The sequence below is a fragment of the Hesperophylax consimilis genome, chromosome 22 (assembly GCF_061612785.1).
Source record: "Hesperophylax consimilis isolate HC1 chromosome 22, BYU_Hcon_1.0, whole genome shotgun sequence".
NCBI lineage: Eukaryota > Metazoa > Arthropoda > Insecta > Trichoptera > Limnephilidae > Hesperophylax > Hesperophylax consimilis.
In genome coordinates this window covers 10,899,461-10,926,159 of record NC_142857.1, presented here as the reverse complement: position 1 = coordinate 10,926,159, position 26,699 = coordinate 10,899,461, and the positions used below count along the sequence as shown (strand labels likewise).

General features: G+C 33.2%; 1 protein-coding gene across 7 annotated transcripts in view; it reads right to left on the bottom strand.

Annotated features, from left to right (window-relative positions):
- Nucleotides 1-26,699, bottom strand: part of Rbp (RIMS binding protein) — a 230,051-nt gene that overhangs the window by 79,594 nt on the left and 123,758 nt on the right. For all 7 annotated transcript variants that reach the window (XM_089645260.1, XM_089645264.1, XM_089645265.1 and 4 more), the window contains 2 exons: nt 18,930-19,056; nt 14,517-14,713 (listed from right to left, as the gene is read on the bottom strand). In XM_089645260.1, coding sequence (XP_089501386.1) covers nt 14,517-14,713; nt 18,930-19,056 — 324 coding nt within the window. The remainder of the gene's footprint in view (nt 1-14,516; nt 14,714-18,929; nt 19,057-26,699) is intronic.

The window sequence follows — 26,699 nt, the reverse complement described above, 5'->3', positions numbered from 1 at the left end:
GTGATGGTTAATCGTGAACAAAGTAATGCACTATTCTGACTTTAATGCTTAAGCATTTAAAGGAATGGAATTTTAACTAAAACTTTCGGTAGAACTCTTTAAATTTAGTTTTTTTGCGAGAAAGAATATTATGCGTGTGAACTGTACAATTCTCGTTGTATTATTCTTTATTATATATTTAAAACAGAACTGAATATACATGAGTTTTATTATATACTATCGAATTTACAAACCGTCATTTAAAAACGATTAAAACACCATCCCATTAAAAACACACCGTTTGGTTAGTACGACTGAACTAGTGGTTCATCACAACCAGTCAACGTGAGTAATATATCTGTAGTCTACAATATCCACATTGAGAATTACAGGAAATTTCTAAGAACTAGGTTTTTTACGGTGAGAACTTTTTTGGGGGGAAAACGCAGTGATTCTAGGCATTGCTTGATTATCGTAACCATATTGAAAAATAATATTTACAATAATTGTAAGAACACAATTTTTTCATTCTCTGAAACCTTAAAAAAAATCTTTTTTTAAAGCCTGAACAAAAGAGAACATCCGAAAATGACAAGATAATAAAAAATAAATGCTAATTTGAATAAAAAAATGTTTCATGTTGGAGGTAAAGGAACTTGTATGGATTTTGTGGGGAATTTGAACATCTCTTCAACTCTTGTGGGCATTTCAGAACATACATTGGCAATTCTGGTCCACATTCACCTTTAAAACAATGAAAATATTTTAAAGCAGGTTGTTAAACTATGGTAAACTATCAGATGCGGTCATAGATGCATATTTGCACTTTGGTTCAATAAGATAATATTAGTGATGAGATGCTAACATTTTATTTAAAAATTCTTTAATGTTAAAAGTGGGTAATCTTAAGAATAAAAAAATGCCTAGACTCCCATACAAAATACAGCGCTGCCGCCGGTTGAAAAAAAAACGTTGGCACTTTGAGACTGGTGATTGGTGACGTCACGGGTCACTTCCATAGATTTGATGCGTTTCCCCCTAGATCCGAAAGAGAGAGAGAGAGAGAGAGACCAGAAAAAATTTTTTTTGAAGTTTATTGTAACTATTAAAACCAGCTAAAACATTAAAAATATACTGTTATTTTAGTTAGAAGGTCTTTATTGATTTGAAAAAATGGAATTGAATTTTTTATTCTTCGTGCAAGCAGTTTTGAGTTCAATGAACCAGATTTTACGTAGAAATACCTAACGTACTGCACAGATAATCTAAATTAGTAAGTTTCATAATAAGAATACCACATTACAGGCAGGGTAAACTTAACTATTTTAATCCAGAGTTTCTGATGTACGAATAATTTTGGACCACCATGTTCTACATTTTTTACTTTTCTTCAAACACCAAACATAATAATAAAAAAATCGAGCAAAGCAAATAGACAGGCTAAATAAAACTAAGTGGAATACTACAGTACCTGTGGACAAATAATTTTGGACAATAACATCAAATCCAATCATTGGCTTAAGAAATTATCAGGAAAAGAACCGACTTGTTTTTTTTAAATATCGTAACAGAAGTTACCCTATTCATACTACGAAGTTGTACTATCGAAGCCGCTGAAAACCCTCTATCCCAACCTAGTCCCTTCAGCTCTGAATCTCCTAGTGAGAAGGATTAAGAAAATATTCTACATTTCTTATGTATTTACATTAAAAATATTTTTCATAGTTATTATAAATAAACAAATGTATACATACTAACTCTTGATAATAAATGGCTAGAAAAACAAAATGTCTGGCTGTCCGCACAATGAAAATTATTAGAGTTTTTACATTGCTTTTTCTAAAAAAAAAAACTTTGATAACGGACTTTATTGTCTCTAAAATCCGCAGTTTTCATATAGTAAAAAAGCAATACAAGATACTGCAACAAATATTTAAAAATCTGTCAATTCAATTTGAATGGCGAAATCCTTCTGAGCAAATGTATACTAAACTGACCATTTATCTGATCACCGTCTCAAATCACGCAATGCAATCCACTCACATCGGCTTAAGTTTGCAGACACTTTCAGGGGGAGTGCATATTTGTACCGGGGGGATGGGAGGCTAAGGGAGGGTGGGGGGCATAAGATCTCATCTCGCATTCACACAATATACCCTGTAATACTCGAGGGAGGTATCCTAGAAAAGCCCTGGTTTAGCACGTCTAGCGGTGTGGTTTGCATGCGGGTAAAGGAATTGGTTGAGGTTAGACACAGGACCGGAGGAAACCATGAGACTTTTGATACTCGTATCAAAAATCTCAACGTCAATAGTGTAATACAGTGAGATTTTTGTACATTGAGGCATGGTGTACTTTCCTGTAAAACTTTTTGGACAGCCTTGCAGTATTTACCATTATAATACGTAATTCACACGCGACCGTTGTCAGGCAATTTTTTAATGATTGAAGGCAATATAAGCGATTCTCAAACGAAAATTTAAAACACAAAAAGATAAGGTCGCATAAAAAGATAATTGAACGCAGAACCGTAGCCTTGGCTTGGCTCTGCCCTCCGACTGAACTTATCCGATCCTATTTTCTTCGCTCATATTTAATTATATCATACTTCGACTAAGAACTACCAAAATTATTTGAAAAATATTCTGCGAATAAATTGGACGGGTTGTTTCAGAGAATAAGAACAATTCTTCAAATTTAAAAGTTAATTTTCAAGTTCTGTTATTACTTGAGTTTTGTCAAGTAACTGGCCTATAATCATATAATAACAGAACTTGAATAGGACATTCACAGAACCCGAAAATGAACGTTGAAATATGACGAATTGTTCAAATTCTATGAAACAACCCATCCCAAATGTTATTAATGCGTACATCAAACATGAATTTAGAATCAAGAGTGATTCCTAGATCTCTCATGGAAGACATTTTTTAAGAATAGAATTATTAAAAACAAAGGAAAAATCATTTATATCTCTATTACGTGCATTTAAGTGCATATCATTGACAGTATACCAGTTATTGATTGTGATGAAGTAATTTTGAAGCAGTCGATGATTGGAAACAGACTTAACTTTACGAAATTTTTTAAGATCATCGGCAAAAAACATAGCCACAGTTTAATTTTGAACCAATGTCATTTATGAATATCAGCAAAGATTTGATCAATGTGGTAAATGTGGTTACAAATATAGGGGATGATTTGTTTCCATTAATAAGCACTAGTTGTGTTCTGTTATATACAAGATGATTTCACCAAGCGATATAAGTCTCCGTGTGTTCATATTTGATCAAGCTTTTTTAGTAAGATAGAGTGGTTAACTTTATCAAAAGTTTTAGGAAATCAGAATAAATATCATTTACTTGTAATCTTTCATTAAAAGAATTACACGCATAATTACAAAATTCCAAAAGATTTGAATTTATAGATCTGTGTCGAATAAACCCATGTTGCCTGGCGCAGAGAAAGGGTTCAAAGTGTGAAACAATGTTTTTATATCAGAGATTCAAAAAGCTTAACAAAACATTACAGTATACTATAATTGGTCTATATTTCTTTATTTCAGATTTATCACCTGATTTGAATATTGGTACCATATGTGCCAATTTCCACAAGACAGGCAAAGTTTCCGTGGTTAAAATTTAAAAAAAAAATAAATAAAAGTGTTAAACATAATGATACAGATATATGAAATAAATGTGGGTTCTCCCTGATCGGCATTTGATGAGGTTGGCAGAGATGTATACTTTAGTTCCTGAGAAGTTTTGTTCAATCCGCAGTAAAACAAAAAAAAAAATATTTTAAATGTTTTAAAATATAGATGTATTAGAGTTAAAAAAAATTTATTAGGTTTTTTTAAGGGTTGTTTTTCTGCTATTAGAGAAAAGGTTGAGCAGCCTTTATCGTAATAAACTTTATTTAGGATTTTAGGCCAAAACACTCAATTAAATTGGATTGTTTTCAAAATTAAAAGTTATAATATCCAATATATAGCACGGATGAGAACCATTTAATTTCAATTTTATTTGTGTATTAAATTATAAATTATAAGACATTAAATACAGGACATAAATAAGAGTTGTTTTACTCTTAACCCTTCCTGGAACAGTAAGAAAAGTAATCAGTAATTTGTCTATTATATACAATTAACATAAGTCTAAGTAATCAATTTTTCCCATTCCTTATTCCGGACCTGCTAATACACAACCCCTGACGAGCCACATTACAGAACTTTCAAAAACTCCTGAAAACTGAAACATGTGAACAGGGAACGGTGAACATGCACTAGTATTATTTGTACCTACAGAGTCTGCCGTGGCGTCTGATTCCGACGTACAGGGAACAACTAACTTTGGAGATTTTAATTTTTTTCTTGACCTCCGTTATAATCGAAGCGTTAATTTAATTATTTTATAAATAAAAATCTTTTTGCAAGATATGTTTTCAAATACTAATACTATTTGTTGCGAGCAATATGAATTGAATGAATAGTTTTGTCAGTGCAAAAACTCAACTCTTTCAAGAAAGGCATACGAAAAAAATATTGTATCTGTGATTCAATCCATGGATATGGAAACAACCGGCTCACTTATAATTCATAATATTTCTCTTATCATTGTCAGTATGGTCACCATATGATTGTGACTGATAAGCCATTTCAGGTACTTTGTAATACTTATTTAGTTTACTAATGTTATTGTTGCCAACTATAAATGCACTGCCCGGTTGTTATTTTGGTTTGAACACAGACATAGGAATTAATAGACGAGAAGATAATGGCGAGGGGTAAAATCAACTGTTGAAGAACGAAGGGAGTAAGGCTGACTGTGATTCGTCAATAAATCAATCTGACAGTAAATAGGCATCTCGCATTATAATATCACCATTTACTTCTTAAAAGTAAAATCTGCTTTTGAATGAATAGACATTTTTACATGGGAGCGCAAATTACTCGCCACGTTATGAACAAATTTGCGAAGTCCAAATTCGGCAAAAAAATTCGGTTCTATTTTCAGAGTCGAATATTTCGTTTAAGTATTTAGTTAAGACACTTTTATAAATGTTCATAATTTACTTCCCAGCAACCAACCAGCTTTCTGTTTCGCGTCCAGACGTTTCTCGATGTGATAGTATATGTTTCTAAAACTGATCTATATTATACGATGCTTAAAATAAAGTAAAATAATGCTCATATATATGGAATGTAATACGACAATTGGGTTTATTCTCTTTTTCAAATCTATTTTTACAAGTTTTCATAGTACAAGTCAACATTTTGCCGTGTTATTTCGTAAAATGAACCGATGATGCCTCGACCATAGTTCGCACAAGAATGATGACGTCGCATTCTCAAGATTTACGGGGAGCCATACGCGAGCCGGCTCCAATGGAACCGGTATGGGGAGTGGGGAATAATACGCTTTTAATCACTTAGGGCAGGTCTACTAATATTCATATGTCTATGGGTTTGAATAACTGTACTTAGTGTTTATTACGCTTTACCACCTGTTTTTTTCCGAGTTGTAACACTATGATGGAAAAATGGAACATTGTTTATATCTTGACTCGTGAACTTTTAGAAAGCATAGGTTTTAAGTGCTTTGGGTTTGCTGATTTTTGCGGTTTCGCCTGATTATTTTCAACACGGTTTTTGGAGTTTCTTGTTTTACTAGAATATTTTTTTGGAACAATGTTTTTCATTTTGATATTTATTTAAAATTTACGGCACTAGTGCCATTTACATACAAAAGTTTTTTTTACACATACATAGTACAGTATTAAATTTTGATGAGTGAAAAATTAAAGAATAAAATTAAAACATAATAATTAAAATAACAGTAAAGAAAGAAGCAATAACATAAAACTGTTATGTAGTGACCTCTAGCTTTATATTTCACAAGGTGCATATTAAGAGTATCTGCGATTTTAGCATAAAAGTTCCGAGTTTGTGCAATCTATTTATAACTGAGTTATATCCCGAGACTGTGGTTTTTAGTGGTAGGTACATGAAATTGAATAAAAATTAATATAAAGGGGATATCCAACTGATAATTTATAATTTTGTATAAAAATATAAGATCAAAAATTTTTCTTCTATCACTTAACTTAAGCAATTTTAATGAATGTAATAAGAAATCATAATCTATTGTTTCTAAAGGAATTCCAAGCCTAAAATTAGTACACCTCAAAAATTTGTGTTGGACTCTTTCAATGGTATTAATGTGATTATTAAAAAAAGGTGACCAAATTATAGAGTTGTATTCTAGAATACTTCTAATGAGAGATGTGAACAGAATTTTTAATGTGTTGATATTTTTAAAATCCTTGGAAATTCTTACTATAAAACCTAGCATTTTCATAGCCCTGTTGGCGATAGAAGTTATATGTATTATTGTGACAATTATACTACGGTTTCAGGCAACAATTCTATTATAAATAGATTACACACCATTGGTAACTCTTATGCCAATTTTCTGATGTTTTTAATGTGCCTCAATTGATGTTTAAAGTGGTACTAATTAAACAGTGTAGCGGTGCATATTTTAACCACTAAGATTTTTGTTTTTCTTTCTTCTTCATTGCTGTCGATAACTTTGTACTAATGTACTTATATTCTTTTGTTTTGTTTACGTATATTATCTTATAATTTTTTTTGATACTATACCTACTACTTACTATCATGTATGTAATTTTGAATAAATAGATATTTAGAAAACGTTTTTTCGGTATAAATGAATGAAATTTTTTTTTTGAATTTTAAAAAAGAAAGACAAACATTCCCGGGTTACGAATAACCTGACAATATTTGAAAATCTCCTACTACCACCACAGAAAGCGGAAAATGTTGCTTGTGTTGTGATGGAGGACTTAGCCAGCCGAGGAATTGAACACACTACGCCTGGGTGTAGTTACAAAATTTCCTTGATTTATGTATATTCAACCCCTTCAACATTTCCTTGATTCATGTGTATTCAACTCCTTCAACATTTCCTTGATTTATGTATATTCAACCCCTTCAACATTTCCTTGATTCATGTGTATTCAACTCCTTCAACGTTTCCTTGTATTATGTATATTCAACTCCTTCAACATTTCCTTAATTTATGTATATTTTCTTCAGTATAATTCTATACCTCTATTTTTTGGTAATTGTCATTTGTTCCATCGTTGGCTTAGAAGAAAATGCTGCCACAGTATTTAACGTGTGGTACAACGATTGCGTTATATATTTTTTTACTGGAAACTGCGATTAGAAATCTTCAAAATGTTCACTATAATGAGATTATTTAATGAGCTGTCTTACGCGGCAACTCTCAGGCCCGATTTTCGCTACTTAAAAAAAATATATATTTGATCAAGAAGTGATGTTTCGGTAGATTTAGGCGGCAAGATAAAAAATAAACCGCAAACTAATATAACTAACCTCGTTCTGAACACTTTTTTGCGTTAAATACGAAGTTTTAACCTCCAGTGTTTACCGAGGGGTAATTTTTGTCTCTTCAGCAGAACATTAATCGTGTCTGCATTCAGCGGTTTCAGAATTATGCTACTTTGTCGCTTTCGAGCTTCGGCCCGAAGTAATAATTCAACGTTACACCCACACAGATCAGCAAAAGAATAGATAATAATAATATATGGACTGAAGCCATTTTTTGACCGATCTCTTCCTGGTGTTAAAAAGTACAAAGAAATGTTTAAAATTTTATAATATTCTGGCCAAAAAAATGTTTTTGAAATGTTAAACGGGTATGTAAGTACTTATTTTTTTTTAACTTCTTCACTTTCATAAATTTTTTTGTTAATTTATTGAGAATCTCTTCAAATTATTTGTAATCCGGACAAAAAAGGGATTGAAAGGCTTCCTGATAAACTTTAAGTAAAATACCAAAGTATTAACACGATTTCGGAACATATTATCAGGTGCATGAACAATTTTTTCAACAAGATATTATTACGATGTTTTTTAAAGTTTATCAGGAAACGGCTTGCAGTCCCGTTTTTAACCGAATTACCAATACTTTGAAGAGATTCTGAAATAAATCAATTTAATATAATATAATAAAGCAATACTCGTTTTTCTCCGTATACAGCCTGACAAATAATAGTTCTAAAGCAAACCTTCTCTACATGAGAATTCAATACCCAAATGAGAAGCCTCCAAATGTGTTTGATATTTTGTAGGTATCTACAGTCTGACAAATAATTGTATAAAAATTGTACAAAAGCAAAAGTGCACATTTATCTTTAAAAAATTACCAAGGTTCAGGTGCGTATTATTATGTATACACGGTGTTCATAAATTGAGATGATTCTACCTTCTTATATTCTCTTCTCGCTTTGTAAACGAGATGATTGCAAGGAAGAGTGTTTTTTTTAAATGTACGTACATATTTATTAAATACGCTAGAAATTAAGGCTCCGTAGTAAGTGTTCAAAAAGAAGAAGAAGATTAATGAAGATGGTTTGAAAGGGAGTTATGTAAATATGAATGTTGGAGAGAGCGCACTAATATAACCACAGATATTTTATTTTTATTCAAGGTATACCTTGTCCTGTAAACATATGTTTACAGGACAAGGTTTTTTGCAAAGCACAAAGGATAACAAATTATTATAAGCAATAATTACTAATTATTGAAGAAAATATTAGCGATTTCTAAACGAAAATCTGAAACAGAAAAATCAGAAAAGGATACGGTCACATCTAGGACTCAGATTTTTCTGTTTCAGATTTTCGTTTAGAAATCGCTAATATTGTCTTCAATTATACAGGGTTTTCCAATAAGAGGTGTTTTTTTTTAATAGCCAGCTATTTCGGTAGATGTTACTTTTGAAGCTGTCATTTTTTGACATTTGACAAGTAGAAACTACTCCATTCAAAAAATTGAACGATACATGCTTGAACAACGCATTGAAATTATTAAAATTCACTTGAGTGAATCAATTGCAAATCATCTTGAGCGATGAGGCCCATTTCCACCTTGGTGGCTTCATCAATAAGCAAAATTGTCGCATCTGGGGCTTGGAAAACCCAAGACTTATTGTTGAAAAGCCTCTCTATCCTCAACGTGTGACTGTTTGGTGCGGTTTATGGTCCGGCGGAGTTATTGGACCTTACTTTTTCGAAAATGAGGCTGGAGCAACAGTTTCAAATGGGAATCGAATCCGAACCTTCTAATTGCCGGTCAGGTGCACGGGACCACTGTGCTACGCTTTTTTTCCAAACTGTATTTGTGTAATAGTACCACCTACTTACTCCTAAAACATGATACAAAGTTGGCACCTAGTATGTGGGCAACATAAGTAAGTTCCCATAATAAGGGATAAAGCAGACCCACAATATGGGATGCTGTTAACGTGTGGGCTGTAACCAAAACCTCCTATTGCTGTAACCCAGACGTATTATAAAGAGTGAATAGGGATTGTGTTTATTCAGAAATAGAATGAACAACCACCTTTGGCATTTGGCTGCTCAATGGATACGTGGAAAGCGGGTATATCGAGCATAACTAAACATACAATTATAATAATAGCAATATCTTTGTCATTCTATTCATGAAATAATGTGCAGGAATCGATGGATTAAATTTACAGAGGCGTGAGTGATTTTTCTATTTATATTTTTCATCTCCACACGTGTAGAGTTTGACTTACTTATCTCTGTAGGCGGCCAGGCTGGCAGGGGAATTTTCACAAACTATGAATACCGTTAAAATGTGTGGATAATTTAAAGTTTATTTTTACCATTCTAATAATGTCCTCAAAATATATGATTTTTATTTTTTTATTCATAATTGTAGATTTGAAAAACCGTACATTCAAAAACGTTTCCATCTGGCTACAACGTCATTATGACATAGAAAACGCCACTGTCTGGTAAGACATCTATCACTAACGTCTCCCGGTGTGACGTCAACACCGCCGAATCCACTAATAATAACGAACATATCGTTTTGGCGGCAAAATTGAAAATGGCACGTTTTCAACAGTTATTTGTCAACGTTAGAAAATTTATTCATATACATAAAAATATCACATAGGTCGATTGAATGGTATCTAAGAATAAGCAATGTACCGAGTACGCGGTTTTATCCATCATTGCACTAGCAACATTTTCCTCTTACATCGAAGCTAGTGGAATGAAATCAAAGATTTGTAAGGTTTTTGATAACCCGAAAATGTTTGTGTTTAAAAAAAATATATTTGTTTAACCTACACATTTTATTTTTTTTATTTTTTTTTATTTTGTACAATATTTTTTACATTTTAAGTTTTCCAGTAATGAGGGCCTCACTGGGTGGCTTGCCCGTGCTGAGGCCTTCATTTTATAATATGAAAATATAATCTATATAATACATTTAAAGAGAAAATAATACATTTAAAATTAAAAATACATTAATACATAATAATATATTTAAAATTAAAAAATAATACATTGAAAATAATCTTGTGTGTTTGTGAGTGATGTGTTTTTATATTGGTTTTGTGTGTAACCTGTAGGTTTTATTTTTATTTTATGTTATGACATTTTGGTAATATTGTCTTTTTTTGTTCTTTAATTCATTTTGTAATTTTGTGTTTGAATTTATTTTTACTTTCCTCAATTTTAATTTCAAGTTTTACACTGTTGAAAGCTTTTATAGCATGGTATTGGTAGTGTCTTTGTCCAAAGCTTGAATTTAATGTCGGAGTTTTTATGTTTTCTTTTTACGCTTGTCTAACTGGTCTGTTAGTGTTATTTTGTATATGTTGAATTTTTTTTTGTCAAAAATGTAGTTTAGTAGTGTTTTAACGTATAATTGGCGTATATCTAGTACGTCACAGCTGTTGAATATTTGGTCTGTATCAGTCAGTCTATGTTTTTTTAGTATTACCTTTAAGATCGTTTTCTGTGCGGTTTCTAAGATTAGTTTTTTTACAATATCTGAGAAAAATTATTTTCAGAACACCTTTTGTATTAAAGCAATATTGTGCTAAACTATATATTTTATACATTTTCAACAAAGCTTATTCCGAAGAAACGAAGACGCCAGAAACACCAAGTCTACTTTCAAAGAAAATTCTGTTTTCTTTGTAACGACATCTGAATGAAAGCGCACACCCTCGCGCTAAAGCCTCACTAGAATTCTTTGAAGGATCTGAGGGAATAAAGAAAACCTCTAAACTAGCTTCCTACTCGCTTAGAGGCCTGGTTACACTTTAAACGCAGTTTTATGCAACTCTTTGTAGGGGATTATTTATGGCAAGAATCTTGCTAAAAACATTTAAAAAGAATTAAATATTTTTCTACTGATCGATAGATACCTCTCTCGTGTTCTAAGTTCATGTATGAAATGAGAATATCAAAATAATCCTGCAAGGTCAAATAAGTCAATAGATTGAATTCGCTACACACCCGAAATCTTTTGGTTTTGATTGTCAACATTTTCATTACCTTTTAAAATGTTAAGCCGCACAAGAGTCCGAACTGATGCCGACCGTCTGGAGCCAGTGAGACATGGCATCCCCAATTGAAGCTAGATGGGGAGGGGAAGGAGATGGAGAGGAGGAAGTGTCCCCAAACGCTGACAAAGGCATTTAAAGCAACGTTTCATTTCTAAACGGTGGTCTTACACCAGGGTGATGCTGAGAGTATCATCCATCCCGAAACGTGCCGAAAAAATAATATATGATATTTTGAATTAGTAATTAGTGAAAAAACACAAACTAATAAAATAAAATTTGATTGCTCACGCCGGGATTTGAACCTGCAATCTCCAGTTTGCTAGTCCAGAGACTTACCCCTCGACCCCCAGTCCTTTAATATTATGCTTATTGCACTTCAGAAACTTAACAATATTATTACCAATAAGTGCCTCTGAAATCGTCAATAATATCATATGCCCTGGAACATTAATAATAAGTCCAACTCCAGTGACATAGTGGCAATATCAACAAATCTTAAAAAGCCGCTAGAGGGAGCTAGTGTAGCATATTATTGACTTTGACATTCCTTTCAATGGCGGCAAATTGAATGTAGAGGGTTTTCCAATAAGAGGTGTTATTTTGATATTCAATCGTAAAAGATCAATGGTTTCGTTACTTGTGTGGCACGTAGCGCCGTTTTGTTGAAAGTAAACGTTGTCCAGATCAATACTATCCAATTCCGGCCATGAAAAATCATTAATCACCTCTCGATAGCGCAATACATTCACCGTAACTGTTGCTCCAGCCTCATTTTCGAAAAAGTAAGGTCCAATGACTCCGCCGGACCATAAACCGCACCAAACAGTCACACGTTGAGGATAGAGAGGCTTTTCAACAATAACTCTTGGGTTTTTCGAGCCTCAGATGCGACAATTTTGATTATTGACGAAGAAGCCACCGAGGTGGAAATGGGCCTCATCACTCAAGATGATTTGCATTTGATTCACTCAAGTGAATTTTAATAATTTAAATGCATTGTTGAAGCGTGTATCGTTCCATTTTTATTAATGACGTAGTTTCTACTTGTCAAATGTTAAAAAATGACAGCTTTAAAAGTAACATCTACCGAAATAGCGGGCTATTTAAAATAACACCTCTTATTGGAAAACTCTGTATTCTGTACTTGGTGGCAGTGTTTTGCGCTTTCTCATTTGTTGATCAATACATATAGCAATATGTATCGAAAATGTTCCAAAAAGTAGGTTCTGTTAAATAATTACAAAATAACAACAAATACACTTCAAGTCGTTTTCAGAATGCCAAAAAACACTGAAAGGTTAGTTGATGAAATAAAATGCAAGTTCGTTAAATCCTAGCAAATAAAATGTTCTTGATAACATAAATTTAAATCTACTAATTATTTTATCACTTTCCTAAGCCATCAAAGACAGAGTTAATGGCAGCTTTAATGTTTTTTACGCAAAAAAAATCATTAAAATCTATGAAATAAAACCACGCCACTAGGAGGCGCTCGTATAGTATGTTGCCATCAGAATTATTGTAAATGTCAGAAGTTGGAGGTATTAAATATATAATAGTTTATTTGATAATATTTACGAGTGATATTGAATTTTAAATTAGAATTCGGTGATATGGCAAAGGGTTATATCTGCTGTTGACACTATTTTACAGGAGAGCAAAAAAAATAATTTTTGAAATCGGTTAACAGGGTATTTATTATCAAAGATGATTTCAAGCTTTATTTTTGAAAAGATGCGTAATTAACATCCCAACACAATCTCGTTATTATTTTGCTTATTTGAATTGATGTTTATTGACATTTTTGTTATTAACATCATTTGTCATTAACATGTTTATTAACATCTGTGTTATTTGAAATTTTCAGCAGATACATCTTTTTGCCATATCTCCAAGGAGAAAAATGATTATTGCTGATTTAGTAAAATCTTGTAAAAACGGGACTGCAAACCATTTTCTAATAAACTTTTAGTACATTCATAATATAGAAGAACGCGTGTTCCTGATATTATATAATGACGAAATGTGAAAATACTAGATTATTTATGAACACGTGTTTCGAAGGTCTTTGTTAAAGGCCTGAAATCCCGGTTTAACCGTATTATGAATAATTGGAAGAGGTTCTTAGTAAATTAGCAATATTTTATAGCAATTAGTTTTCTCCGTGTAACTTTTTCATAAGTCGCCTAAAGTTGTCATTTGACATCACTTATATCTATTGGCCATACTAATAATACACCAAAGTTCGCTGAGTAAAACAAAAAGTTATGATCACTTTTGTGGTAGTTAATATTCAATCTTAGAAATTCACGAAATATCAAAGATCAGCATAAAAATCAGTTCAATGAGAATTATGTGGCAGATCTTTATAAAATAGATGGAATACATAATAAATGCATTATAATAAGTCCCCCTTCGTCTTCCGATTCATTTAGCAATATGCTGTAAATTTGTGAGTAGACCTCTGTACTTAAGGCACAATTTTGCATACAGTGTCAATGAGAGTAGCTGACAAAAATATTGTATTTGAAGGGAATATCAGTCAGCTATGTATATTCTGTCAGAGTCATCATAAATATCAGTTATGGCAAAAATCTATGTTCGCACTTAAGTTTATTTGCCAGAATCGACGGGGATAAATGAGATGATGCAGAACAAATTAATGAATAAAATATAAAAACAAAAGGAATCTAGCCCTGCATATACCAATATATTTTCAGATGGCATAAAGTGACATGCTCTAAAATTTCGTAGATATTAAAATTGCCGTTCGATACGTTTGCCAATAAGAATATACCCTTTGGAAAAAAAAATATGGATAATCATCGATATGACTAATAATGATAAACACCATCTTAAAACCGTTTTGCTTTATCTAAATCATAAATAGTGAAAAAAAAGATTTCAACCGATTCAGATTCCAACTTCATTACATTCTCAAACGAGGTCCAATTGTAGGTAATGTGCTGACCTAAGCCTAACTGCTCCCATACAGATACAGATACTAATCAGAGCCACCTGGAAGAGTTTGTTTGAGGCAGTGAAGATCTTGAAATGGGGTAACAACAAAGAAAAATAGATGATTAAACTTACCCTGTTAGAGTCCACCCCTTCAACAAGTGCCCTTGTTCTCTCCGTCGCCTTGACAGTGGTCTTCAGCACCCCGTCCACATAGACGTGGTAGCTGTCGATCTGCGCGGGGGCTTGCGTATGCGGCTCGGGAGCCGTCCAGCCTATCAGCACGCTCTTGTTCAGCTGACGCTCCAGGGTGAGCTGGCGGGGCGCGGGCACTAGTACCGAGAACATTAGGTCAGGGAAGTCAGGCGAGGCCGAGGGGGCCCGAGCTACCGGGGACAGGAGGGGACACTCTGGACTCGAGCTTTCGGAGTGCTGGGAGGTGTCTGCAGGTCTGTAGATGGTCTGATTGGCCGGGTGTGTCTGGTAAGACAGCTGTGAGTTTTCCAGAGAAGTGTGCGATAGATTTGAACTCGCGTGACCCACAGTTTGATACTGATGAGATAGCTGTGCGTTTTCGAGAGAAGTGTGGGATTGATTCGAGCTTCCATTGCCGAGAGATTGATACTGATAAGCCAACTGCGCGTTTTCCAGAGAAACATGAGTTTGCAGGGATAATATTTGTGAGTTTAATGATTTGGCGTGCGATTGTTGGGATAAAACTTGTAAGTTTAAAGAGTTTGTGTGAGAGGTTTGAAGAGCTCCTGCGTGAACTTGTTGAGCAACTTGTGAGTTAACAAGAGATTGATGAGTTAATTGTGTGTTTATGGGAGCGGTATTAGATTGGTGAGGGTTTGGGCTAGCGACAATGTTGGATTGATGAGAACTGATGGTGCTTGCAGAATGAGATTTTATTGGTTGGTAGGTATTGGGAATGATGACAAATGGAGGGGTGTAATTCATATTTTGAGGTTGCTGAGAGTTTGGAAAAGCAGCGGCGTATGATTGATGAGAGATTGGTGCAGGTTCTGGAGTGGTATGAGATTGGTGAGTATTTGAAATATTAGAAATGCTAGGTAGATGAGAGAATTGTGCACTTAAGAGAGCTTGTTGGGAGGTTTGATGAGTAGCGGTGTAAGATTCATGAGCAAATTGAGCATTAACTGGAACAGATTGAATCTGGTGAGAGCTTTGAATAGCAGTATTCTGCGACTGTTGAGCAAATTGAGCTGCTTCTGTAGTTCTATGAGATTGGGGAACTTGTGGAGCTTCAGGAATAGTTTGATATTGGAGAGAAGTGGGAATAATTGGTTTTGATGTTATTGTCATTCGTCTCGCAGATTGGCGAGTATTCACCACTATAGAAGTTGGTGAACTGTAGGGTATATTAGGAGGTTGGTGAGGAATACAAACTGACTCAGTTTTAATTACCTGCGGGAGTTTTTGAAGTTCGGAATCAATATTATATTGAGCTATTGCTTGTTCTGCATAAGGCAGTTGAGATCTTGAAATATTTGACGCTGGAGTAATATGATGTTTTGGAGATTGAAGAGAAGTTGGGATAATGTCATTTGGAACAATGTGTGATTTTTGAGTCGCTGCGGAGAAATCAGAATAGAGCAATTTTGTAGGCTGTTGAATGCTTGACTTCAGAAGATTGCTATGTTTAGGAGATTGGATTGCATTCAATGTTAATGGGGAAGAGTAAGGAATATTAGGCTGACAAGAAATTGAATTATTGTCGACAGATGATTGTTTAGAGAGAGATAAATTGACAGGAGCAGCCGTAGGTTTGTGAGACAAAAAAGACTGTCCACAATCAGGTGCAGCTATGTGAATAGTTGAAGGAGCATTCTGGATCTTCTGGGCAGCGTTAGAGACATTCGAGGACTTACTCTGAGAATGGTGTGGATTCGGTATCCGAGAATGCATATTATGTTTTGGAGAATCGTGAATGTATAAGGCGATTGTAGATGGTGGAGTGGAAGCTCTTGATTTCTTTTGAGCAGTTGTGGGGAATGCATTGTTTTTGTCATAAGTCTGCTGCGAGTTAGAATTGCTCTCGGTATGAGATTTCAAGAAATCTTCAGCGGCATTTAGGGAGCTGCGAGTTAAAGGTACTTCAGTATCAAAAGATTGGTGGTATGTTTTGGAATTATTGTGCGATTTTTGGGAACGTGGAATTGTCGCAAGTAAAGCAGTGTATGATTGATCAGAAAACTCTGATCTTTCAAGTGCAGTTTGTGGAGATTGGAACGAGTTATCATGTATTGAAGATAAATTTGGTTGTTTTTTGGAAGACTGAGGTTCAAATGAATTATTCATCATATTTTCAAATTGAACTGTATACGGATGAGAGAATGTTAGTGTTTCTGGAGCATTGTCAAACTGATGGGCTGTTTCAGATAATTCAGAGTAATCTCTAGACTGGTGAGAGAATATGATGCTGCCATATTGATCTGTTCGATGATCAAAAGGTTTTTGAAAAGTTTTTGGATCGGGTTTTGATGTGTTGCCAGTGGACTTTTGTGGAGAGTAAGATGATTGTGTCACTTCGTGATTTGTGTGAGATTGGAGGCTACTGCTAGGAATACTTGACTTTGGGTGAGATTTTCTCCTGGGAGATTGGTGCGAGTTGGAAGGGCTATCAGCGGAAGAACTGGGAATTCTAGATGAATGTTGATATTTTGATTGATTTTCGTAGGAATTTGTGTGAGAACTATTAGTTAATGGGTCGAAGTGAAATTGGTTTGAAGAGGTATTGCTTTCTGAATTAGAGTTTGAATTCGCAACCTTTGGAGTATCTACGGCACTGGAAATTTGTAAAAACATATCGAAATCTCTCGGAAATTCTAAAGAAGTTAAAAACGTTGAAACGTTTGATTTATGTGCAAGATTTTTATAGAAATGTGAAATAAAAGACCGTGAAGATAGTAAAAAGTGACATTTTAATATTTGAAAAGCACCGTGCATTAATGTGATTATGAAATTTAATAAGAGATTGTGATAGTTTTTTGAGGATAAATGAGAGATGAAATGATAGCGACAATGAATTAACGATTGTTTATAAATTGTGGTTAGGTTTGATTTGGTGAGATATAAAAGGGACTCGTAGGCAAAGCAAAATTAAATAATAAATAGTAGTAAGTCAGTGTGTGAAAAAAAATATTAGCCGAAATGTATTATTTTCAAAAATTTCGTAAACCATTATTTAGTAAGTTGTGTTTATAATATTTAGATTCGTAGGGAAATAAATGATCAAGGAATTTGGAAGAAAGGACATGAAGGAAGATGAAGGATTCAAGGAAGGTGGGAAGGAACGGAACAAGGAAGGAAAGACAGGAAAAGGAAAAAAAAGGAGACGCTATAGATACACTATTTAACTAATTTGTTGGTTTTAGATCAAATATTGAATTTAAACTATTCTTCAAAGATTTAATACAGAACGAAATATTTCAACATTATAATAACATTAAAAATCAAGTCTTGATTCTGTTTACTGATTCCATTTAGAACTATTTATAATATTACAGAAAAAATACAAAGATTTCCAAAACGCCAAATATTGTTCACTCTACTACGTTGATACATCATTTTTACAATAACAGAAAGTAACGTTTTTTTCACACACATCGAACGATAAATATACAAAGATCATGCATGGTTTTACGATAACGTGCAAGGGAAGATGCAAGAGGGAGATAGAAGGGTTCGGAGAACGAAAGGGGATGCATAATGAAGATGGTAGAAAGAGAGTGGGGAGAAGAGAGAGAAAGAGAGATAGGTAGGTGGATACATCGAGAGAAGTGAGGGATTTCATGATACACATAAGTAATTTCAACTAGCAAATGCAGGAAATACAACAGATATTTTTGAAAATAGAGGCTCAGATGATTTTAAAAAGATTAAAGATAGAAGTTTTGAAATTTGACAGTTGTCCAGAGGATGTTTTTTCTTGCAAACCACTATTTTTTATAAGTGAAATAGAAAATTGGTACTTTCTCAATCCATTAATTAATAAGTTTAGTTTTATGTATTAAAAAGTTGAATTTCTACAAAGTCATTTGATCAATGTCAAGGTGAGGGGCATAAATTAAACTTTTTGATGGTCGAAACTATCAAATTGAATGCTTTTAAAAAAACGAAATACTTTATTTTTGCTACAGAAATAGCAAAATTGAATATATTTGAAACAAATGTTTAATTAAACGAAATAATCAAAAAAACTAAATCGCTTAAAAATTGTAAAAGGTATTTCAACTATGCAAACAACTCAATAATTTCGAAGGAATATCAGATCTCGATTATGCCATTTTATTATTTACAACAATTCAAGTATTTAGAATTGTTCATCTCATTGGTGCAAAACCATTTTTGGTAAATATTGTTTGTAAAAGTATCCATAGTACCGAGGCTGTCGGGAATTTGTTTTTAACTTATGAGCCTCTTTCAGGATATGTATAAAGAAGACCTCTTTATTAAAATTGTCAAAATTTACACATCAAACAGTATGGATGTTGGTTTGAACACTGATGGACGTTTCGAACTCACCAGAGTCATCGTCTTCAGGCCCTTCCGCCACATCTTGCAGTTCCTGCAGACGAGACATGTCCATGGGAAGGGAAGGATCGCTGTGAAGAAGGCCCTCGTCCGCGTCTCGAAGAGTTGATACCACTGCCTGGAGGATTAGAAAAATGGTTACTTTTCGAAGTGATTTTTTTTTTGTGAATCTATTAGAATTACTGTTTTTAAGACCTTTGACGAATGGAATGATGATTTGGTTTTAACATAATGGTGTCTAAAAATACGTAGTCCATGCGGAAACAAGTGAATCTACATCATGTAACTTTTAGTTTTAGAGTAAATCGAGTCCGAAGTCTTGAAGAGTCATAATTTTTAAGATCTTATTTTTAAAAAATCGGTCGCTAGGGGTTAATATCAGCTGTTTATTCTAAATGCTTCTAGGCACTGACCATGTTCCAAAAGCATTCTAACCACAGACATAGGAATTAATAGACGAGAAGATAATGGCGAGGGGTAAAATCAACTGTTGAAGAACGAAGGGAGTGAAGCTGACTGTGATTCGTCAATAAATCAATCTGACAGTAAATAGGCATCTCGCATTATAATATCACCATTTACTTCTTAAAAGTAAAATCTGCTTTTGAATGAATAGACATTTTTACATGGGAGCGCAAATTACTCGCCACGTTATGAAAAAATTTGCGAAGTCCAAATTCGGCAAAAAAATTCGGTTCTATTTTCAGAGTCGAATATTTCGTTTAAGTATTTAGTTAAGACACTTTTATAAATGTTCATAATTTACTTCCCAGCAACCAACCAGCTTTGTGTTTCGCGTCCAGACGTTTCTCGATGTGATAGTAACAACTGATTCATATTATACGATGTGAATATGCTTAAAATAAAGTAAAATAATGCTTATACAGGGTGTCCGGAAACTCGTAGTACAAGCGGGAAACTGGTGAATCTACATCACATTTGGAGTCGATTTTGTAGTATTTTTTTTTATTTGAGCTTTCGTTATCGAGTAAATCGAGTTTGAAGTTGATTTTTTTTTTTTTTTTAATCAAATTCTTATAAATTATTACTGAAGATCAAAGTACCAAACTAATTAAGGCGTATTAACCAGCGACCGAGAATTCGAATTTCGTCAAAAGACAGTCTCACGATCGGAAGTTTTTTAGAACGAGACAGAAATACCATATTCATTCCACTGCCAGCCGTATACTCCGCGCGGCGGTCGAAACCTACAGCATGGTTCCGATGAAATAACAATTATTGTGTTTGAATTTTCGGTTGTAGCTTTCTTCCTAATAAGTAGTTACATACATATTTGTAAATTATAAGTCGGAGTGCGTAAACATAAATAAATACAAATGTAGTGCGTTGACATAGTAGGTACAAAATAGGTAGGTATTTGAAAAAACTTTTTTTTTTAATTTTTCAAATATTTTTATTCACTTGTTTTTTTTTAAATTTTATTTTACATAGGTTTTACAAAAGTGATTAACATTAAGTTTGATTGTAAAAAATCTCTCGTCTTACATATTTATCCGTTTGTAAGATAGGTATTACCAGTAAGTTTTATTTCTAATACTTAAAGTAATTATATCAAAATAACCTTGTTTTTTTTCTTCTAAAACAAGAAGCTCAATTCACAATATGACATTATTAAACTGACAAAAAGTAACACTAAAAATACTAAATATGTTGAATTATACCAATGTAATAGGGAATTGGACAATAGAATAGAAATTATTAACAAAAACATGATTTGAATCGCACATCACGATTCAAAACCGTAATTTGACGGGAATCATATACGCATAGACTAGAATGCGGCATTGCCTGCTCTTTTGTAGCCAGTTAAATATATTTATATGAGGAAGATTTCGAAACAGAAATTGTACAGCTTAATGTGTCTCCTTCGAAGTACTGTGCTTGACTAGAGATATACTTATCCCAACGTTGAATCCATGACTGGAAACATTTTACCACGAGTTACCCGACACCGTGTGTACAAGGTACTGTTGCATACGTGTTGCTCGCGCAACGTCGGGTAGTAAATTATGGTTTATGATTATCGCGGTAATTACAGTTGAATCGGTCACCGTAATATACCATGCATTTCCCGACACCATAATAATAATAATAATAATAATTGGATGACTTGTATAGCGCCGTTTTTGTGCAAAATCACCTCAAGGGCGCTGAAATCACCTCAAGGGCGCTGGTATACAAGGGTATGGTTTTGTGCGTGTAACTCGCGTAATGCCGGGAATTATTGATATTTTATAATTACCGCGATATTCACGGTTTCAGTCACCGTAATTTCACCACGAGTTTCCCGACACCGTGTACACGTGGTAATGTTGCATGCGCGTAAATCGCGCAACACCGGATAATAAATGCTTGTTTATAATTACCGCGGTAATTAGAGTTGAATCGGTCACAGTAATATACTACGCGTTTCCCGACACCATGTATACAAGGGTATGGTTTTGTGCGTGTAACTCGCGTAACGCCGGGAATAATTGCTAGTTTATAAATACCCCGATATTGACGGTTTCGGTCACCATAATATCCATGATTCACAATATATTGTAGGTATTACCTATTTACATAATAAAATAATAATAATATTAATGTAAATTACACATACCGACGGAATTTTAGAGACAATATTTGCTTCAGAATCACAACCATTCGTCGGTAGGTGATTATTTTCCCTGAAAATTAAACAACACAAAATTATCGCTAAATGTTATAAAAAATATATGCGTATTCTGACTGATTCGTTTGAACGACCCTGTAGCATATAGAGTACGTACAATGTACAAGGATAATTAAATATGACTAACCCTTTTTTTTCTGCAAATATTTCTCCCATGTACGTTTTTGATGACGAAATTTTTGTTTTCTTATAAAAATTTTGTCCGATAGTATTTTTCTCCTCATTTTTAAACGAGGAATTTCGTTAAAATGTTATCAAGTAGACTGGCGTGGAATAGACGTCTGCTCGCCGCGCTGTCGCAGCGGGGAATGATAAAATTTCGGCTTGCGCCGAGGTAATCAGAAACAACGAACAAACAATAAACGCGAATCGAAATTAATTACTATTATATACTTTAAGAATATATTTTTTGGTCATAAATTATTTTTAATGTTTCAATAATATCATAGTAAATTATTTTTGTAAAAAGATCTCAACTATACCAATTTGTAAGGTCATAAATAAATAGTCAAATTGAGGGATTTTCGTCACAAAACGCGTCCTCGGATTTATTTATTAGTAATTTTATTTGAAATAAAAACAAAATTCTTATACATATATATGATAGATAATTTATTGATTGTTTATACTGTATTATTATATGATTTGAAATATTTGTTGTATGATACAACTTCGCCTTTGAAAATGCAACAAATCTGCATATCGTCCAACGGTAACACTTTATTATGGTATGAAAATAATATCATTTTCCAAAATTTTACAACTTACTTTACAAGATAAAATAACGATCTTTCGAAATCAATTTGTGTTTTTTTCTAGAAAAGTGTCCATACGTCTAAAAGTGACCTCAAAAATGCCAAATTTCAGGTCAAGTCTACCTATTTCGCCTTAAAACTATTTTAAAGTAAAACAAATGAAGAAACTCGGATTTGAAGCATTATTTTGAAATCACCCTTCATTTAACCCGGTGTAGTCATAAAATATTTCTGCTCTGCAGGGTTAAAACATCTGATATTTTTTTTTGTTTTTTTTTTTTTTTTTTTTGAAAATGCTCAAATCAAAAAAAATTATGTTTTTTTGGGTTCCCCATGTGGTGTAGATTATCCAGTTTCCCGCTTGTACTACGAGTTTCCGGACACCGTGTATATGGAATGTAATACGACAATTGGGTTTATTCTCTTTTTCACATCTATTTTTACAAGTTTTCATAGTACAAGTCAACATTTTGCCGTGTTATTTCGTAAAATGAACCGATGATGCCTCGACCATAGTTCGCACAAGAATGATGACGTCACGTTTTCAAATTTCACTTGAGGCCATACGCGAGCACAGCCGGCTCCAATGGAACCGGTATGGGGAGTGGGGATAATATGCTTTTAATCACTTAGGGCAGGTCTACTAATATTCATATGTCTATGATTCTAACCCATTGGTTGCTGAAATAAAAATGAAAAAAAAAAAACAAATGATCGAAAAAGTTTTTTTGTGTTTTAAACTGTATGTGATGTAGATTCACCAGTTTACTACGAGTTTCCGGACACCTTGTAGATTCGATGGAGTGCCACAGTGCATATTTTAAGTACCTAGTAAAATAAAACGATATAATACTAACTTTTTAGACTGCAACCAATTATTTAGAAAATATTTGTAATTTTTGGACCATTGGGTAGTAAAAAAATATTCAAATTACTTGCAGAACTTTTTAGATAATATATGTAATACGATGGGTACTGTTAGCTCTAGATGTCTCCCAGGTTAAGTGGAGGAAATACAGTTGATGTACATTCGGGTGAATTTTTAGGTGATTTCAGAAATCACAATTATTCTTTTTCGAAGTTTTCTTTTTCAGAACTTTAGGCATTTAAAAGTGTAAAGCTGTTTGTAAAATAAACCAAGGGAATAATTGAAATAATTTAACTGAATCTATAAATTGTTTGCACTTATCAGAGAAAATAACAAAATTCTTCACACCTGACGGTTTGGCATGCTGTTGCTTTGACCATACAACAAAGTATAATAAAAAAATCGAAATAATAAAAATGAAATAAATAATTGATATAATCATACACAATAATAACGATCATAGATTAAAATATATAATGATTCCGAGATAGAAAGATTTAACATCAAATATATTACAGATAATAATGCAAAAATTAGAGGTCCTATGACATCTTTCGCAGTGAATACAATATTTTGTGGAGGAATCTAATTAAAAAATAGATAAATCTGATGTATCTATGGGTGTAATGCAGTTTTGAGAATACGTCAGTAATCATTTTTAAAGATGGGTAACTAATAAATCTATTGAAGTTCAATAAACATTAAATATTGGGAAACAGTTTTATCTGAAGAAATCAACTAGATCAGTTTTATAGTGTTGCCAATGAAAATAGATCAGTCTTGTCAAACAATTATAAATGAAACACCAACTAGACCAGTCTTGCGAAAGTTCCAATGTAAATAAGTAAGGGGAAATAATTATATCTGATGAAATCAACTATATCAGTCTTTTGAAGGTGCCAGTGTAAATAAGTAAGGGAAACAATAATACTAATGAAATCAACTAGACCAGTCTTGTGAAACAATTATACCTGACGAAATCAACTATATCAGTCTTGTGAAAGTGCCAATGTAAATAAGTAAGGGATACAATAATATCTAATGAAATCAACTAGACCAGTCTTGTGAAACAATTATACCTGACGAAATCAACTATATCAGTCTTGTGAAAGTGCCAATGTAAATAAGTAAGGGATACAATAATATCTAATGAAATCAACTAGACCAGTCTTGTGAAACAATTATACCTGACGAAATCAACTATATCAGACTTGTGAAAGTGTCAATGGTAAATAAGTAAGGGGTACAATAATATCTAATGAAATCAACGTGAAACAATTATAACTGACGAAATCGACTATATCAGTCTTGTGAAGGTTCCAATGTAAATAAGTAAGGGGTAATAAATATCTGATTAAATCAACTAGACCAGTCTTGTGAAACAATTACACCTAACAAAATCAACTATATCAGTCTTGTGGAGGTGCCAATGTAAATAAATAAGGGAAATAATAATATCTGACAAAATCAAATAGATCTGTCTTGTGAAGGTGTCAATGAAAATAAATAAGGGAAACAAATATCTGATGAAATCAACTATATCGGTCTTGTGAAGGTGAAAATGTAAATAAGTTAGAGAAACAAAAGTATCTGATGAAATCCACTATATCAATATTGGGAAAGCGTCAATATAATATATTATATCGCGCATATCAGAAAACGCTATCAACATGACGAGTCTTTTAAACGTGCCAATTGTAATATAATAAAGGGAACCGAATATAAATGTGATGAAATAATTCGACATGTCTTGTGCCAAAGAAAATATATAATTTGGGGAATGGAATATATCAGCTGCTGCTATTAATACGATACGTCTTCGGATTTTAATACAATATGGGGAATCGAATATATCATCCAATGAAATAAACTGATACTTTTGTGGAAGTGTCAATCATCAAATAATAATCGGGGGATGTAATAGCACACAAATCTTGTGAGGTTGCCAAAATAGAAAAATATATGAGATATAAAATAGTTCACAGAATATACCTGACGCAATCAACTTAGCAATACTTGTTAATGTGCAAATACGAATTAAATAAGGAAAATCGGATAAAACTGATGAAAGTCTTGTACAGGTGTCAACTGATTATTTATCATTTTCAAATATAATATAAATGTACTAAATAATATTAAAATCCAATCAATACCGCAATACGAGTGTTTTGTGAAAGTATCAGTGTTTATTGAAAAAAGAAATTGAAATTAATAAATAAAAGAGATAAATGAAACAACAAACGTGGAGGTGTAAAAAATAGAAAAATATAAATAAAAATAAAATAATATGAAATAAAATAGAATAGATAAAAAACCTGAGAGAGATACGGCTGATGATGTCTTTGGAACAGGTGAGAGTAGCAACACAAGAGAGGGACGGCAGGCAGACGGTCCTGGAGGAGCTGAAACCCCAAGCCGAATGGGATTTGGAGATTAATAGGAGAATATCACAATATTTAGAGAGAGAGAGGAGAAGAGCAAAGCTCAGTGTCAACTATGAACTGGGATCTGGTGGATATAGATTAAATGGAGGGTGGGTCTGTGCCAATAGAAACTGAAAGATTGCGAGTATGACTCCATGAAAAAAACACCTCGCAATTCAAAAAGACAAACAATTCATACATAGGAACTTAATACCATCCTTTTGTAAAGAAATTTTTTCAAAACAGGTTAAAGTGGATGTTATATAAACTGATATTCACAATTTAACACATTTTTTACTGGGGAATATATTACCTAATAACATGATCGATTAGTAAAACGAACATTTGAAAAAGCATCTCCAACTACTGAAGAAAGCTCTGAACAGGCAAGTGCATGGTGATTAATGCAGGATTTTAAAGGTGGAATTTTCCATCAATTAATTGATATCATAAAGTCTTCCTGGTCGTAAAAACAGCAAAATTTTTGTAGTTACAAATACTAACAGATAGTGTTCACAATAGTGCAATAGTGCATGTATTACATGTCTATTATTTTCTGAAATCAACCGATTAATTGACGACTGCATCATATTAATATGCTCTTATTAACAGAAAATCATCATTGACTCTTGATGGGTTGCTAAAATAAGCATAAAAGTCTACTGCCTGATTGTTCAAATCAATGGAAAATATCGTGTTCATTGATCAAATTAAAAGATAATCCTGCTGCTGGGTTCCTTAAACGAATATAAAGTCTTCTGTTGAGTTTAAAAAAATCATCCTATGGGTTACTCTTATCAACTGATAATCCAGCTGGATTGTTAAAATAAACAGAATCTCTCGGTTAAAAAAATCATCAGCAAACTGTCACAATATTGATGAGTTGCTGAAAACAAAACTGTTGAGTTGCACAAATAACTGGAAGATATTGTGCTATCTTCCTCTAATCAACAGAAATCTCTATTTGGGTTTCTTAAATTAACATACAACCCTCAAACCAATTGATAATCTCCAGCCATT